Consider the following 17,311-nt stretch of genomic DNA (forward strand, 5'->3'; position numbering starts at 1 on the left):
CAAAATATTTGAATTCCTTCATAACATTACATTTCCTCAATATTACATTACATTCCCCCATCCAAACAATGAAATTCACATCAAAGTATTTGAACTCCCTTAAAACATTACATTCCTTCAAAACATTCCTCCATCCAAACACACTCTAAAGGTTTTACAAAATCGAGAATCAAATTGAAATATTCCAAAGAGTAGTATACTATAAAAATAAAAATAAAAAGGTTTAGGCTAGTTGAGTAAAGCAAGGCTCTCAAAAACTAAAGTTTTCACGATTTTGGGTACGAAAACCTAGCTAACCAACCATATTTAATAAGGTTTCTCCTCTCAATCATACTTTTTTCACTCATAAATATCAAATCTGGGACCTTGTATAGTTTTAGTTGATACAAATATCCAATATTGTATCCAAATACAATACTATCCTTATATATATAAAGAATTAAAGTGGCTCCAAGCCGTCATCAGAAAAGCAGGTAATTATACAAAATAAAATGCTTAATTGACAGAGCTTAACAAATTGAGGGATCGAAAGTAAATTGAAGATTTACTACAAATCATTCTTCCACCAAATTTGAAAATATTTCTTCATGGATTTCATTCCACCAAATTTGAAAATATTTCTTCATGGATATCATCAAAGCCAAGAACCAAATAGCATAGGTGGCGTGCAACTATGAAATTCAATGATCATTGCACACCTTATAGCACCATGAAGCATTTAATTTTCATATACTAAATAAATATTACAGCATAACTTAAATCAAACAGTAACTGTAAATAAAGTAACATTGGCAAATGAATCCTAAGGTAAACTACGAGGCAGTTATATAACTGCATTATGAGAACAGAAAATACTCATGGAGAACATTTTAGTTGAATACTTTTATCATAAATTGAACTACTGTTGAGCGCATTGCACCCGAGGCTGCGAGTGCTCATCATCTTCATCATCATCGTCATCATATGCCTCGCGGTATTGTTGCTTCTTTCGACTCATCTCCTCTGCAATATTGACATCATGCAGGGTGGTCTCCTCACAATCATCTACCTCCTTTTGGGACAAGTTCTTGCTTGTCTTTTGAGGTAATATCTTTTCTAATTCCAGGCTTTGGCTAGGGGAAAGAAAACCCGAATCTGGGAAATCAACACTAAACTTGATGTATAGGCGTCCTTTCATGAATGGCCTACCGTGTTGTGGCATTCCCTCATCATTTATAGCTTTATGTTGACCTACAAAGTAACATGAACGTTCATAAAATCAGAAATGAAATAATTGAATTCTAATTAAATGTATTCCAAAAAAATAAAATAGTACCTGGCTTGATGACTTCGCCAGGGTTTGATTTGACCAATAGTTGCCTTCCATCAAGATGTGTGACATTAAACTGGAAGCCACAGAGAGCCTCAGTTAAGCTCAAATTGTGTTCAATGTGGAGGTCATCACGCTCCCTCCGAAACTTCGGATGTCCCTTTACTTGCAAGACAAAAACTATGTCTCCTGTGATTGTGTCAGGCTGCATAATGTAAAGTTGAATAATCAACTTAAGAAATAAACCGTGAAGACACAAAATCATCAACTTCTGGCAAACCGTGGAGACTCAAAATCATCAACTTCTGGCCATCTTTACTAAGTATTAACATAGTAAGTACACTAAATTATAAACCACAATCCCTAACAGGAAAAAAGTAATAATTTCTACTTACAGCTTCATCAGCTTGTCCTTCGAATACAATCTTGTGACCCTGCTGCATCCCCTTTTCCACATGCACCTCCAGCACCTTCTTTTCTTGAGTAATCTTGTTTCCCTTGCATTGAGGGCATCTATCTCTCTCACTAATGACCTCGCCTGCAACAATGAAGCATGAGCTGCTGGACAAAACAACACAGAAGCAGCTTAACAAATATGGAAAATGAAATTTCCATTACCTGTTCCTTTGCAGTCAGGACAGACGTGTTGCATTTGTTGAATCATGCCCAGTCCAATTTGCCTTCTGGTAATCTTCATACCTGTGCCCTGGCATCCAAAACACCTTCCAGCTGTTCCACTTTTTGAACCTTTCCTGATAAATTAAAAATTGCGAACAGACTATTCTTATTTCTGCTTAGTTGTTAAATATTGACAATAAATCCCTACCAAGTTAAAGGATTGCTAAATTGAAATAACAAGTACTGCAAATCGTGAAATAACCAAGCAATTAAAACAAGACTGTGACGTGTGTCACCACAAAAAGATTCGACTTCCCTACGGTGAGCAACTAACTAGCTTTAGAGTGTAAATTGAGTATTCAACAACCATTTAAAAACAAACCAGAGAAGAATATCGCATGCCCATCATCACAACAAATCATGAGTTCATTGAAATAACAACTCAAGATTTTCCCACCTTACACACTTTAAAGGGAGTCAAATTCAAGGTAAAATATGGTTTATATTAAAACTTTCGGTTCACTCAAACACCATTGGTTTGGGTCCAACATAAGATCTGTTTACATGGATTGGAGAAACAATGGAAGCTCTATCATGGACTGAAACATAATCTTCATCCTATTAGGAGAAATCTACATCATTAAAGGCATGAATAGTGATGTGCAAGTTAAACGAGAAACCAAGTTAATTTTAAACATACAGACATTTTCTGATAAATTATTAAGACTAACACTATTTTTTAGCTCCGGTTACAATGTGTGGTCCGTACACATATACTTGTCATGTGCTCTTTCCTTTCATAGAGAAGCAGGGTAGGGAAATAGAGCTACCAAATCTAAACATGGAGATCCTAAACATAAACTTGAAGTAGCATAAGGTGCATTGCATTCTAAAGCGGTACGTAGATTGGATGTTAAAACTTCTATTTAAAAAGAATCTAGAGTACAGAACATTTAAGCATGGATAAGACCGTACCCTTTACATTTTGAGCACAGTGCATTCCTAGAAAGTGATAGCTTCTTTGTAGTGCCGTTATACACATCCTCCAAGGAAACCTTTATAGAATGCACCACATCTTCTCCTTGCTTCTGTCTTCTTGCGCGTGAAGGACCACCACCTAAGAGCAAATAGAAATAGGCCAATGATCAATATTGCAAGAATGAAAGATGATTTAGAAGTGAAAATAAAATAACATGAATGTAAAATGTGAGAGCCTCACCACCAAAGCCTGCACCAAAAAATGATTCGAAAATATCAAATGGATTATGAAATGAGCTTCCTGCTCCTCCCCCCATTCCTTCTTTAAGGGCATCTTCACCATATTGATCATACAGTTCTTTCTTTTCAGGATCGCTCAACACTTCATATGCTTGGCCCAACTCCTTGAACTGATATAGAAACAATATATTAGGATTGAAACAACAAAAACAAGGTCAGCAACAAAAGGAACATTATGCAGTTCTTCAACCACGGAAGTATGCATCATGGTTGTCAAATTCGGGATTCAACCAAAGATCGTTTGGGCGTAAAAAAAGCGTAAATCGTAAGATCGTAACTAGAATCGTAAGATCTCACCAAACAGACAAAATTATAGGAATAGCTAAGAAAAATAACTTGACCATCATTTTTTAATTAATTCAATCATAAAGATGAGTTTGACCAAAGTCAAAAACATAAATTATAGAATTTTTTATTAATTCTCACCAACCACGGGATGATAAATGCAAAGATCGGATAACCTTTGATTGGAAGAAGGGAATTAAAAAAAAAATACCTTGAAACCAAAAAAATAAAAATACGAGTCCCAAAAATAGGATGAGAACTTCCCAAATTGAGGAGAAATCTCACGAGTCCCAAAGTAAGTGTACGCTACAATCTATTCCTTCTCTTGCCATGAAAAACGGATTGAATTCCGAGTCAAAACATGTGAAACTGGGCTGTAAAGGTGCGGGTTGTTCTGGGTCAAGATTTGCGACCCGGGTTAAAAAGTGTGAAACCAGCACGGGATAAAGCGCTGCTCCTACGATTCCAAGATCTTCCTCTGTGCGCTCACCGCTCCGGCCTCTTCAACGATTTTCGTGCCGCTCCGGCACGGTGGAGAGAGAAAAACGCGCAGGATCTTAAGATCTCACGATCTAGATCGCGCTCTTAACAACCTTGGTATGCATAAGAACATCAAAATTGAATAACATATTTCATATATAAAAAAGTCACAAAACAAAAAACCAACACATAGCACGCTCAAGCCATCTGCATGCCACAGTAAGATTGAATTATCCCTCAAGTAGCCAGTGGCGGACTGCAGAGCATTGCTGCCACCTACCCGTAAAACAATATTTTTAGGAGAAGTTGAAGTAGAGAGGCTGCACAAGAGAAGGATAAGCAAAAGTTGCAGATGCAAGAGGTGCAGTGTTAGGGCTTTCAGACACATGGGTTTTTGGTTGTACGAAAAGAGGGAGTCTTTTTCGGTTTGTCAAGGCTTCATTTAAGTGCAGCCGCAGCCACTACGGTTTCCAATTGTCCATAAAATTATTTTCTTCATTTGCACTATATTCTAACTTTATTAGCAGAGTTAGAGGCAAAATAACCAATATATATTAAGTTTAATTAAATTATATAGTCAGAATGCAAACAAACAAGGACCATAATAGCAGGGTATTCACATTGCATAGTATAATGAAAATGCAACAAAATAGCAGTAACCATGAGGCTAACCTTCTCAGGATCCCCACCCTTATCTGGATGGTTCTTCATCGCTGCCTTTCTATAGGCTTTCTTGATTTCATCTTCACTAGCACTTTTTGAAACACCAAGAATATCGTAATATTTGGTGTTATCACTCTTCCTTGTTGGTCCGCGCCCAAACATGATTGATACACCTTAAAAACACTACACAAAAACAAGAAGGAATTATAAACTTACAAATAAAATACAAAAAATAAGGGATTATAAAATTTCAAATAAAAGAAATCTACAACCAAAAACTTTATAATGTGAATTTTTCCGAATCAAGCACAGAGCATCTCACATACTAACATTACATGAGAATCTATCAGAACTGATAAATGTATCCTACACAAAAAGAACAACACTCCACAACCGTAAACTCCATTGAAACTAACAAATTACAGGCGAACCAGCTCAAATCATGCACAATATACTACATGGTTCACAATTTTCATCCAAAATATCTACCCAGGTTAAATTCAATCATCTCTTCCTCCCTCTCGCAAACTCTCCTTCACTACCACCCACTCGAAGCACACTTCACCACCGTCAACATGTGATTACATTCAATTATGTCACTCATTAGCATGCATTGCGACTACGAGTTACAGTTTTACCAGCTCAAATCAAGCACAATATACTACATATTTAACAAATTTCATACAACAAAATCTACCCAAGCTAATTTCAATACCATTATAACTATAAACAAGACTGAATTAAAAAAAAAAAAAAAAAAAAAACATCAACACACGATTAAGTAACAATTACTACTCTTTCCCCAGAAAATAAAATTACAACTTTTGGTGCAAAATATTATTTTTATCATCTAAAACCTAAAATTCAATATAAAATCGAAACCCTATCAGAAAACCAACAAAATTTTGAAACTTTAAGTAAAAAAATTATGAAAGGATCAAAATTGATCTAAACCCTAATTGAATGGATGATAAAATTTGGGATCTAAGGAACACGGAGATTGAAAAAATTGATCAAAACCCTAATTCAATCGAAACAGATCTGAACCCTAGAAATCAAATAGAAAGAATAGGATAGAGAAAGAACATACCCAACAGAATTTCGTACGTTGGTGTTGTGGATGTTGTTGTTCTTCTTCTTCTTCAAGGGAAAAAAAACGAAACCCTCGAAGAGAGAAAAAGAAAGAGAGAGAAAGTAAGAGTGAGAGTGTGAATTGGTTTTGTAGTTAGCGAAGTTGTTATTTGCACTCCCTTTTAGTTGTGATAACTAAACAGCAATATTATGTGCTATGTAAAGTGAAGTGACAGGATTTGCTTTGTTGTGAAGGACTTGTTTGGGATTGGGTTTTGATAAGGAGCTTGTGTTTGTGATGTGGTCATGTTTGGCGGCGTTCCTTAACAAAACTTCCTATCATTGTTTTTTAGCTTAATAGCAGTTTTCGTCCCCTCACTTTTACGACGTTGTGATTTTAGCCCTCTAAAAAAATACATGGCATCTCATTTAGCGTGCCACGTCAGCGTAGTCCGAGTCAAAATCGGCCTTGGAGGCCAAAATTGCTACAAGTGCAAAACTTATGGGCGGTTTTGTAATTTTTTTCTCAGGGGTCTAAAATCGCAACTTCGTGAAAATTAGGGGGTGAAAACTGCTATTAAGCCTTGTTTTTTTAATGAAAAAATATTTTTGTAAAATATATATTGAAAAAAATTATTTCACAATTTTTTTAAAAGGAGAAAGAAATTTTAAATAGACCAAGCAATCAAAGTAAAAGTAGTATTTTGGATGAAAAGTTACAAAGTTAACAAAAATATATCAGATTTTTCTTCTTTTTTCATTACGTCAGTTTACAAAGTTACAAAGTTACTGATAGGAGGATGAATGTAGATGAAGATGAGGGAAGAAGAAGAAAGTAAATAAATTAGGGGTTGGTGATACACTATAAAATTTGATAGACCTCCGTAATCCAACAGTCTCTTTTTCTAGGGGATTAAAATTATCAAAATTAGATCAAATTGAATAAAATAAATAAGTTAAGGGACATGTTTGAGAAAGTTAAGACTTATGGAACCAAATTGAATAAAAGAAATAAGTTAAGGGACCGACAGATTAATTAAGCTTTGAAAAAAAGACATTAAAAAAATGAAATCTCACATTTTCTATAAAAGTCTTTCTAGTCAGATTATTTTCAGTTTTCACACTTTAAAAATTCAAAATTTTTATACACCCCAAATATTTAGTTATTAGTACATCTTAGTAATAAACTATTATTCTTTCTTTTTTTTTTTTTTTTTGTAGAGACAAACTATTATTCTTTTATGCTTGTGTACTACGGTGTGATAATTTTCTATGTTATGTATCTGTCTTAATAATTTATCGACCTTATTGATTACGTATTGTCGAATTAAATGTCTCATACAAACTAACTCATTATGATATATGTATATGGTACCCTAATTTACTAAAATATTTGGTATACAATGAAGTGAGCTATTTAGTATGTTTAATTTAGGTGTCACACTTTGGACGCAATTTGTATGTTTGTTTTGTACCATCAAAATTTTAGAAATAGGTATGTTTAATTTTTCACCATTTCTTTTTAATTGATTTAAAAAACGATAACTCATAAAAAATATTCGAAAATAAACTATAATTCTTTCTTACATAAGGATTCAAACTCATCTCATGGAGTTTGAAGGCATACCTTCTTTTATCTGGCTTCACCTTTATAAGAGGTTTGAAACTTCTTTTATCAATACACTCAAAAAACTAACCAAGACAAACTTTCAACCATAATTTTTTGAAAATCAAGCACTCAAAAAATAAATGATTAATTTATTCATTCAAATTATATCAAGCTAATAAATGTGATGCTAAATTATGTATTTCTTTAAGAATTATATTATCTTTGGTTGGAAGATGATCAAGTAACAACCTCCAAACAAACAATAATATCTTTATTGGAACCAAATTGTTCTAACTAATATTAAACAGAGGAGAATTTATTATTTATTCAAAATTAGAGATTAGTTCATAAGCTTCTTTAACCAAAAACAAGCAGGCTAGGATCTCAAACTCAAAATGTCCTCCATATCATCATCATGTAAGGTAATGTTAGATAACAGCGCTTTGCACCACTTTGGCGCAACAACCCTTCCTTCTCTATCCTTACCCTCCACGACACCACACCAACATTTGCCTTTTCTTCTTCACCATTGTACCTTCCGATCGTCACTTTAAAGATATCACCAATGTTCCTTCTAATTAGTCATTTTAAATTCTATTTATTTTTTTGGTATTCCATTCTATTAATGTTTTATCTAATAATAACAATTTTGTAACTATGAAACAATAATAATGACCTCTTGATTTTTAATTGTTTTTTATTTGAAAATTCACAATTAACTTATTTTGTAATTTTTTTTAAGACAACTTTTTAGGCTCGAATAATCTGAGGTTGATTGGCTGAGATTCAACGACTAGCACGAGGTACTATCATTATATTCATTTTGTTTCATTATTTTATCGTATAATGTTTTCTCACGAAACCACCAAAATTTTAAAAATAGGTATGTTTAACTTTTCACCATTTCTTTTTAATTGATTTGAAAAACGATAACTCATAAAAAAATATTCGGAAATAAGCTATAATTCTTTCTTACATAAGGATTCAAACTCATCTCTTGGAGTTCGAAGGCATACCTTCTTTTATCTATCTTCACCTTTATAAGAGGTTTGAAACTTCTCCCATGCCTAACGGATGTTGCATTTGGAAAGAGTGAAAAAAAATCAAACTCATTTTTATCTAATAGTAGATGAGGGGGAGAGCTTTTTCACCTCTCTTTCTTGAATCCTTAACGATGTCTCTTTGTGTTTAAGTTAAAAGAATCATTATTTAGTGATCCTTTATAGTCTTTTTCAACAACCTCATAAACATCATGTACTTCAAAAAGAGCCTGCATTTTTATACACAAATTATCACATGTACTTCCTTTATGAAGTGGAACTAAGAAGGATGTCGCTCTATTGCTCATCATGAGTTCATGACTATGAAAGAAAGGGTTTCTTCTCATTACCTAAGTTTTGATGCCACTTTGTTGAAAAGGAGAAGGTTGCAGTGAGATTTTGTGAGAAATTGGGAAGCATATAATATTTGAGAGAACAACAATTTCTATTGCTTTAGTGAATATTTTACATTGAATGACACACTTCTCAATTACTCATTAAATGCTATATCTACTTCCTAATTAACCTTATCTACATATTTTTAGGGGGTTGTTTGTTTTGTTTCATGAATTGCAATCTTATTCTCAAAAATGTGATCTTGAAAATCTTATATTTTACGTTTATTTCAAGTTTTAATAAATTATGAATGGATATTTTTTATTCCTAGGAATAAAATGTACAGTTGTCTTTCTCATATTTTATTTTTACGACAAAGGGTGGGAATCATGTTTTCCTATGAGAATAAAAGATAATCAACCATAACTTTTCACTACCACTTCATTTAAACATATTTACTTTTATTTTTATATTTGAAATTAATTTATTTATAAACATTCATATGAAACTAAACCACTTAATGAGTTTCCTATATTTATTCTATGAACAACTTTTCTCAATTTTTTTTTTTTTGGGCTGGACCACTTGAAACAAAACGAGTCTAGCACTTGATTAATCGAATGGATCAAATATAGTTTATAAATTTATAATCCAACATGTGTATGAGTCAAGATCCTCCGTTGTGACTGATGTCTTGGATTCATGCCAAAATTTGGATTCGTGGATGTGGTTTTGTGGTTTCATGTTTAAGTATTCATCTCAATCGTACCAACATGGACATTAGATCTCAAACCGAATAGTGATGGATTAACCAAGTAGCTTTCTAAGTATTGTACCATGCATAATAATATATTTTTTAAATTGCCACCATATATATATATAGGCATCTCTTACTCACTCACCTTTAACACATTAGTCTGGAAAAATAGCATTGTCTGAAATGGAGGCTTCAAGTCACAATGATGCTGGTATGCATTCTTCCTTGGTTTAAGATTAATTTATTTTGTTTATAGTCATTCATTCCGTCATTTTTTTTATCAAGTAATCTGGTGGATATAATTCACTTTTTAAAGTGAATAAGTGGAGTGTAGGAGTTTAAACCCCAATCCATGTATATCACTATACATTTGCATTATCAACTGAGCTATACTCATGGAAACTTTTATTAAGTCATTATACAAGAAAGAAATAATATATTTATGTTTTTGTTAATCAAGTAGTCTAGTGACTAGAGTTCACACATTTTAAATGTGAAAAAATGGTGTGTCTAGGGTTCGAACCCGACCTATATATATATTGTCCCTACCAACCAAATTAAAATTACGAGAACCCACTTATGTTGATAAATGTTAGTAGTTAATTTGTTAAATTAATATTTTTTTTCATTTGTCGGAACTTAAACCCAAGACATCAAACTCCTTTTCCTAATATATGTAAGAAGTATAAAGTATGTTTGATTCGAAAAGAATGAATGCACGATTTATATAACAATGTATATTGCAAACGGTTTAAGTTATCAAAGAGTTTTTTTGAAAAAATCATTGATTAAAAAATAATAATAATTAAAAACAAATAAATAAATTTAAACAAATTTAAACCCAACTACTTGAAGAGAACCAGTACTTCAATGCAAGCAAAGTTATCAAACAAATTATTGTTTTCTATGATATCGCTTAATAGATTATGTGATATGAATAGAAACATCTATATGCTAATAAGAAAATCCATGTCCCTTGAATTTGGTAATCTACTAATTGGTTGAGTGTTTTTTTTTTTTAATAATAGTCTATGAATTTCCATTTTTGCCCCTAAACAAATTTTTTTTAATTATTTTTTAATAACTTTTAATTATTTTCCAATTTTTATATTTTTAACTATTTTTCAATTTTTTTTTCCCAAATTCATTTGCTTCTACATTGCCGTTGTGGAAGATTAAAGTATCGTTTGACCTACCTTTTTTCAAACTTCTCTACATTTTTAAGGAGAAGTTAGGCCAAATACAAATATCAATTAAGTACTTACTAAAAAATGTACTTTTTTAATGCATAAAATTGAATGGAATGAGTTTTGGCCAAAAGTTGTTGAATGCTACTTCAAAAATCTACTTCTCAACAATTTATTTCACAAGTATCTCTCTTCAATTCACGTTGAGAACCTTTTCTTTTATTTTTTAATATTATATTTCAATACTTTTTTTTCTTTCATTTAATTTTTTTTCGCACGGTTGCATTTAATTTATTTTAAGGAGGTCCCATTTAATTTTATTACCTTTTTTTCAAAGGAATTTTATTATCTTTTTATCATTTATATATTTAATTTCAATATCGTTTAATCATCAGAACCTCACAAATATTTTTATTCACGCTGTCATTTAATGATACCAAATATTTTTATTTTCTTTCTTCAACCTCACAAATACACACACACGCATTAATGTTTAGAGTAATACTTTATGTGTGTCTGATTTTTTGTTACGCTACTGCATATAATTTTTTTTTGGCGTTGCATAATGCGTATGATTATTTTTATAAAATTTTGATTTTAATTAAAAGTAACATTGTAGATGTCTTTTCTTCAAAAAAGGTCCAGATGCCTAAAAAATTATACTTATATATATATATATATAGGATGTATACAGTGAGAATGACTTCCTTATATGAGAATGTGAGAATACATTATTAGCCATTCAGATTAAAATGGAGGACTTAGATTTAATGTACCAATAAAAACATCATATAGACCATCACCTTCTTCCTTTCTTTCTCACTGGATATGTTTTTATGTTCTGATTTTTATTTTCAAATCTTTCACTCTCTTACCGCTTTAACTCTTCTCTTCTTCATTCTGAAGCTGTCGTTTCTTCTTCTAAAGTTGATGTTTCTTATTCCTCTCACCGTCAATTATTTTTCCGACGACCCAACCGGCACCGTTTTTGCCATCTGCACTCGTTCATGGTCGTAAACCTGTCGTCGCCACCTTCTACCTCCGGTTCACGGTCATAAACCCGTCGTGGCCACCTTCCACCACCGGTTTGAGGTCGGAAACCCGTTGCAGCCACCGTCTGCATCCGTTCGCTTTGCGGTCGAAAACCCTATAAAAGAAACCATTCCAGATCCAATTTCAAGCTAATGTCCATCTTTTGTTCTTTATGATCTGTCTCGACTCGAACGATCTGAATCACTTTGTTTTGAAATTTTTGTTTGGCTTCTTTTCAGCAACTGAAAATCTTAATCATATTAATTCTTAAATTAAATTGAATTAAAGAAAATATGGAAACGTTGGTGAACAACACTTGCGGTTCTCAAGCATATTGAATTCAATCCTTTCAAAAAGACAATAAAAATCTGTCCAGTACATAATCACAACTAGGAATGTAATAAAGAGGATTAAGGGAGAGAGAAAGAAGAATTAAGATTAATAGAGGAATCACGGATGTGATTTTGTTCAAAGGAGTTGAAAAGATAAAATGGGTTTATGAGAATGAATGTAGTAGGAGAGATACATGTATTTCTTAAATCAGCATTTTTAATCTCAATCATTTATTTTTGATCTAATGGTTATTAGATATTCTCATCATTCTCACATAAAGAAGACATTCTCACTAGATATGTCCTCATATATATATATATATATAGGGCATATCAAATTAGAGGAGTGTTAAGAGTAAATTGGCTTTCTCCATTTCCCTTATCCCGTTCTCTCTCTCTCTCTATTGCATAAACCATAAGTGACTGCTCTTTTTACCTCTTCTATGTATTGTTCTTCCTTGATTTTTCTCTCTATAGAAAGGATCTCTTCCACGTTCTTTTGTTCCTTTCTTTCCTCTCCCTCAATTTAGGTTCAATAGAAAGAAAACATAATAAGATTTTGTTAAAGAAAAGAAAGATTATGATAGCTTTGGGAGAGAAATTCCAATTAGTTAGAGTAATTTTGTAGAAGACTAACAAATAATCACAAGCTGATTTAGTTAAGAGTGAAATTATAGTTTAGTTATACTATTGTTCAAATCCAACATATTATATCAGTCAGTCATGGTTACCGCATTTAAAATTCTGCCACAATGATGATACTCAGAAATATATGTGATAAATGTCTTTTTTTTTCTTTTTTTTTTTTTTGTTTTTTGTGCTAAATCGTCTCTGGCTATGCTTGAAGGTATTTGTTGACAAGGCTGGAACGAGAAGTGACATCCCAAGCATTGACAAGAAAAAGTAAGATGTTGTCTGTCCTAATACTGAATGAGTTAGATTTAATTTTTTTATCATATTTTCTTAACATTATTATTTATGTAAAGTTGCAAAATAATTTGGCCATACCAAAAAATTAAAGCACTATACAAGTAGTTTATGAAGCTTGGCTATAAGCTATTTAGTATGTCATGATACCCGTGTGAAATGATTATTCTATTTAATACTACTAATTACCATAACTTAATAAGGATGTTCTGTGGTATTTCACACTTAAATATATCTTTTTTTTTTTTTACTTCCCCAGAGTGTTACCAGTAAAAAAATTTGAACCAACAATTCATGTTTTGCAGGTAAATCTGATGATCTCCAACACTTAAATATTGGTATTTGAATGGAAAATTGAGAATTTTTATTAACATAAACATGACAAGTGAGATAGACCAAAATGAAAACTCAAAAGGTATAAAATAAATAAATAAACATTTATAATGAATTATAATTTTGCCTCTTTGATTATTTTTTTCATGTCACATTGGTCTATAGGTCTATATGTCCAAAGAAAAAAGTGCATCTTATTAAAATGTACCTTCATAAAAAAGAGTGTATGTGTTCTAACAAATAATAATATAATTAGAAGTGTCTATTTAACTCCACAATGGGAGTGTCTCTTTAACTCGATGTTAAATAGGTGAAACATCCATCATTATGGATGGTCTAACACTCTTAAACCTACATACATGGACTCTTGTGGACGCGAGAAAAATGTTACTATCTTGTATTCAGCCATTTTGCAACAGCCTAATCTTCATTCACCCTAAATTCGATTGTTTGTTGTTGTTGGCTAACATCTTATTTATTTTTAGGTGCAGAGACAACTATATGTGTGTGTGCACACACCATTTTATTTGTAGGAAATATGGCAAATTCTATGGTACACTAAAAAATTTGGGTGTATTGGTACACCAAGTCAATAAATTAATAGTTAAATGTGTTATTTTTTGAAGAGAAAAATTGTTTTCTATCACCTATAATTATAATAATTAAATCTTATTTACCAAAAACGTCGAAGAAATAAAATTTAATTTTTCTGAATTTTTTGTGCTCATAATAGAGAATTTTGATTATTTTTTACAATAAAATATAAAAAAAGAAATAGTATGATTCTTATAAACAACGGAATGACGTTTTTTTTCTTATAAAATGACATTTTCTAAAATATAAATATCAACAAATAACTCTTTATTCTATAAAAATAATAGTTAATTTAAAGATTTTTGAAGTAGGAGTATCGATACACTTTAATTTACGGGTGTACCGTAGAAGTTCCCAGGAAATATATATATATATATATACACACACTTTTTTTTTTGATAATATTTGGATTCAAATAAACCATCTTATCCATATCAATGCAGCTATGTTTATATCAAAAAGAAATCTGCCACCAGCCGATTACTTGTTTAAGATCGAATCATATTCCTTGTTAACATATTGTTGTTGTCTATGCTCTAGGAAGCTGGTACTTTATCCAAGTGGCAATTGCAGATCCAGAGAAGATTTCTCATGGTCGGAAGGTTAATGTAAATTTTAAGTTGTAATTCGTGTATGATAAGAAAATTGCCAAATATTTGATCATCCAAGGTACATATATACCATACATACTACTTATTATGAATCATGCATGCATGAAAAGTATTTGTGATATATATGCCTAGTTTTTTTTCTTTCAAATTTTAAAGCATTATTCAATTACTCTTGATTATTGTAGATGGTGCCAAAGTACGAACATTTTGTGAAGAGAAAACTGAATGTGGTTTTGAGAAATTAATTTCATTGAAGGAACTCTTTGATCATAAATCTAATGGATACTGTGTTAAAGATTCATGTAAGTTTGGAGCTGAAGTCTTTGTGATTGGCCTGCCATTCTCCAAAATCAGAAACTCTTTCTGTAGTTAAGAATCCTACTATTACCCCCTTCACATTGAAACTTAAGAATTTCTCAACATTGAATGGCCTCTCTTACGGTTCTGAAACCTTCGCTGATGGTGAGAGAGACTGGTACGTGTATGTATATAATCAACCTCTGATGAATTTTCAACCCTAAACCCTAAACACACTTAGTTGTTATATCTATACATCAAATTCTTAATTTTGTTTAGTTATATATCATTGTTTTAATAACTAAAGTTGAATTTGTGTAATTCATTATGTATGCAGGATTTTAAGGGTTTATCCCAGAGGAAGTGATGCTCCGACCAAGATAAATATCTATCTTTTTAACGTGTATGCAACTTACACGTTAAAAATTGTAGACCAGCTGCGTCATAATATATATCATCAGAATATATATATATATATATATTGTTGACACCAAATCTCAACCGTTGATTTATTTAATCCAAATGCCTTGAATTATTTGTACAATTTAACTTGGGTGAACCTTTCCTCCTCCTCACCACATGATACTCCTTCGTTTTGCCGCTACTCATGTTAACAAGATAAACTCTCGTCACCGATCTGATCTCAATTTCACCTGCATCTTCAAAGTCATACCCAATTGTGATTTTTCCATACTGAAAATTGGCCACCAATTCAATTAGTTTTTAATTAAGGATTTTCTATTCATACCCAACTGTGATTTTTCTGTACTCTAAAAATTGGCCACCAAAATTAATTTGAAAATCAATTGATTTTATACATCCATACCATATGTAATGAATCTTGATATCTGGCTGTTTTTAATGATTTCAATTGCCATTAATTTCATAGTTTGACATAATACTTGCAAAGGTTGCAATCGATGAATTAATCAAGGGATACAAAAATGTCGACAACAACGTTGTTGAGAATAAAATAAATTCTAGAAACAAAGAATATGTATGGTAGGTAACACAACAATGTTTTCAAATTAGGCTAATCGATTTCTTAAAAAAAAAAAAAGGCTAATTGATTGAAAACAAAAAAAGTGTGAATGGAACAACAAAAAGATATAGAAGTATGCCTGGAAATCACAAATGCAGAGAGAGAAAACCATGAAACAATTTAGGAAATGAAAATCTCAAAAAGATATACTACATGATATTTTAAATGAATAAATATAAGCCTTTGGATCAAAAGAAATCCACGATTAAGATTTGGTGTCAACGGATCATGACTATATATATAATAATAATAATAATTTGTAATAGTTGGGAGCTTCTATGATGAAGTCAGGAAAATGACTTCTTCGGTGAAGTCGTTTGAATGGGCCAATCAGATTTTAAATGATGACACGTCAAAAACCCTAATCATGTTCCAGTGTAGTGCGGTCTACGGTAGCGTAAGTGAAGGAAAACTTTATTTCATAATTTTAATGGTTAGATTTACTTGATCTCTATGTTATTGTGGTACACCATCTACACATGATTTTTCTTCTAGTACCAATTTTCTCTCCTCTTTATTTTTCTTTCTTTATTTATTTATATTCTCTCTCTTCCAGATTTTTATTAAATCAACATCTTCATCTTTCCTTCATCTTCTTCATATCATATCTTCATCAACTTATTCATCATCTTCATGAGAGAAAAAAAAAAAACCCAAAAAATAAAAAAAATAAAATGAAATTACATAATAAAAAAAATGTAGATATAACATGCTTATATATATTATATATAATATATTTCGATTTTAGACATTAAAAGATAGATGATATGGTGGTTACAATTTTGATTTTGCACACCTACTTCCCTCTCAAAGCTCAGACCTCCCTCCCATTCAACACTTCTTTTGAATTAAATTAAAAATAAAATACTTTATACTCAATATCTTAAATTGTTTTAAATTTTGCATAATTTTTTTTTAGAATATTATAGGTTTCACACAATATTATGGAAACTTATTTATCTTATACAATTTTAAAAAATGTTTATAATTAAGAAAATATATTTAATCATTGTCTAAAAAATTATATTTAAATAAAACATGTGATAATAATTATCTTATATTAAAGATATGAATAATATTTATCTTTTTTTTCCATGATTCAACCACATACAATTAATGCCTAAAAAATGTCAATCTCTTACTCTCCAAATTAACTTGTCATTATTTAATATAAAATCTTTTTTTCAAGAAAAAGACTTCCTTTTAAAAATTTAAAAGTGTATAATATATAAAAAAAACTTATGCATTAAAGTAAATTTTTGTGTGATGTTTTTGATTTTTTTTTTCTTTTTCTGAAACGTAAGATGTTTTCGATATCGTTATTAACGCAAATTTCCGAGCTAATTAGCCATTTTCGATACTGTTTTTAAATAAATTTTCGATGCCAATATTTCTTCTTTAAAAAAATATAATAATTTTTATTCTGCAATCACACTTAATACGTATTTAATGCTAGCTGTATAAATTGAATCACACTTAATACGTTTTTAATGCTTTTTTTTTTAAGAAG

General features: G+C 31.1%; 1 protein-coding gene across 1 annotated transcript; it reads right to left on the reverse strand.

Moving 5' to 3' along the window:
• Positions 1 to 532: 532 nt before the first annotated feature.
• On the reverse strand, positions 533 to 5,976 carry LOC11436580 (chaperone protein dnaJ 3). The gene is made up of 8 exons (XM_003626682.4): positions 5,724 to 5,976; positions 4,643 to 4,816; positions 3,147 to 3,315; positions 2,903 to 3,044; positions 1,928 to 2,061; positions 1,705 to 1,847; positions 1,316 to 1,514; positions 533 to 1,230 (listed from the first exon to the last, which is right to left on the reverse strand). The coding sequence occupies exons 2-8, from the start codon at positions 4,793 to 4,795 to the stop codon at positions 899 to 901; spliced, it is 1,272 nt and encodes a 423-aa protein (XP_003626730.1). The 5' UTR covers positions 4,796 to 4,816; positions 5,724 to 5,976; the 3' UTR covers positions 533 to 898.
• Between the last annotated feature and the right edge of the window lie 11,335 nt (positions 5,977 to 17,311).

Source organism: Medicago truncatula, chromosome 8, assembly GCF_003473485.1.
Source record: "Medicago truncatula cultivar Jemalong A17 chromosome 8, MtrunA17r5.0-ANR, whole genome shotgun sequence".
Taxonomy (NCBI): Eukaryota; Viridiplantae; Streptophyta; class Magnoliopsida; order Fabales; family Fabaceae; genus Medicago; species Medicago truncatula.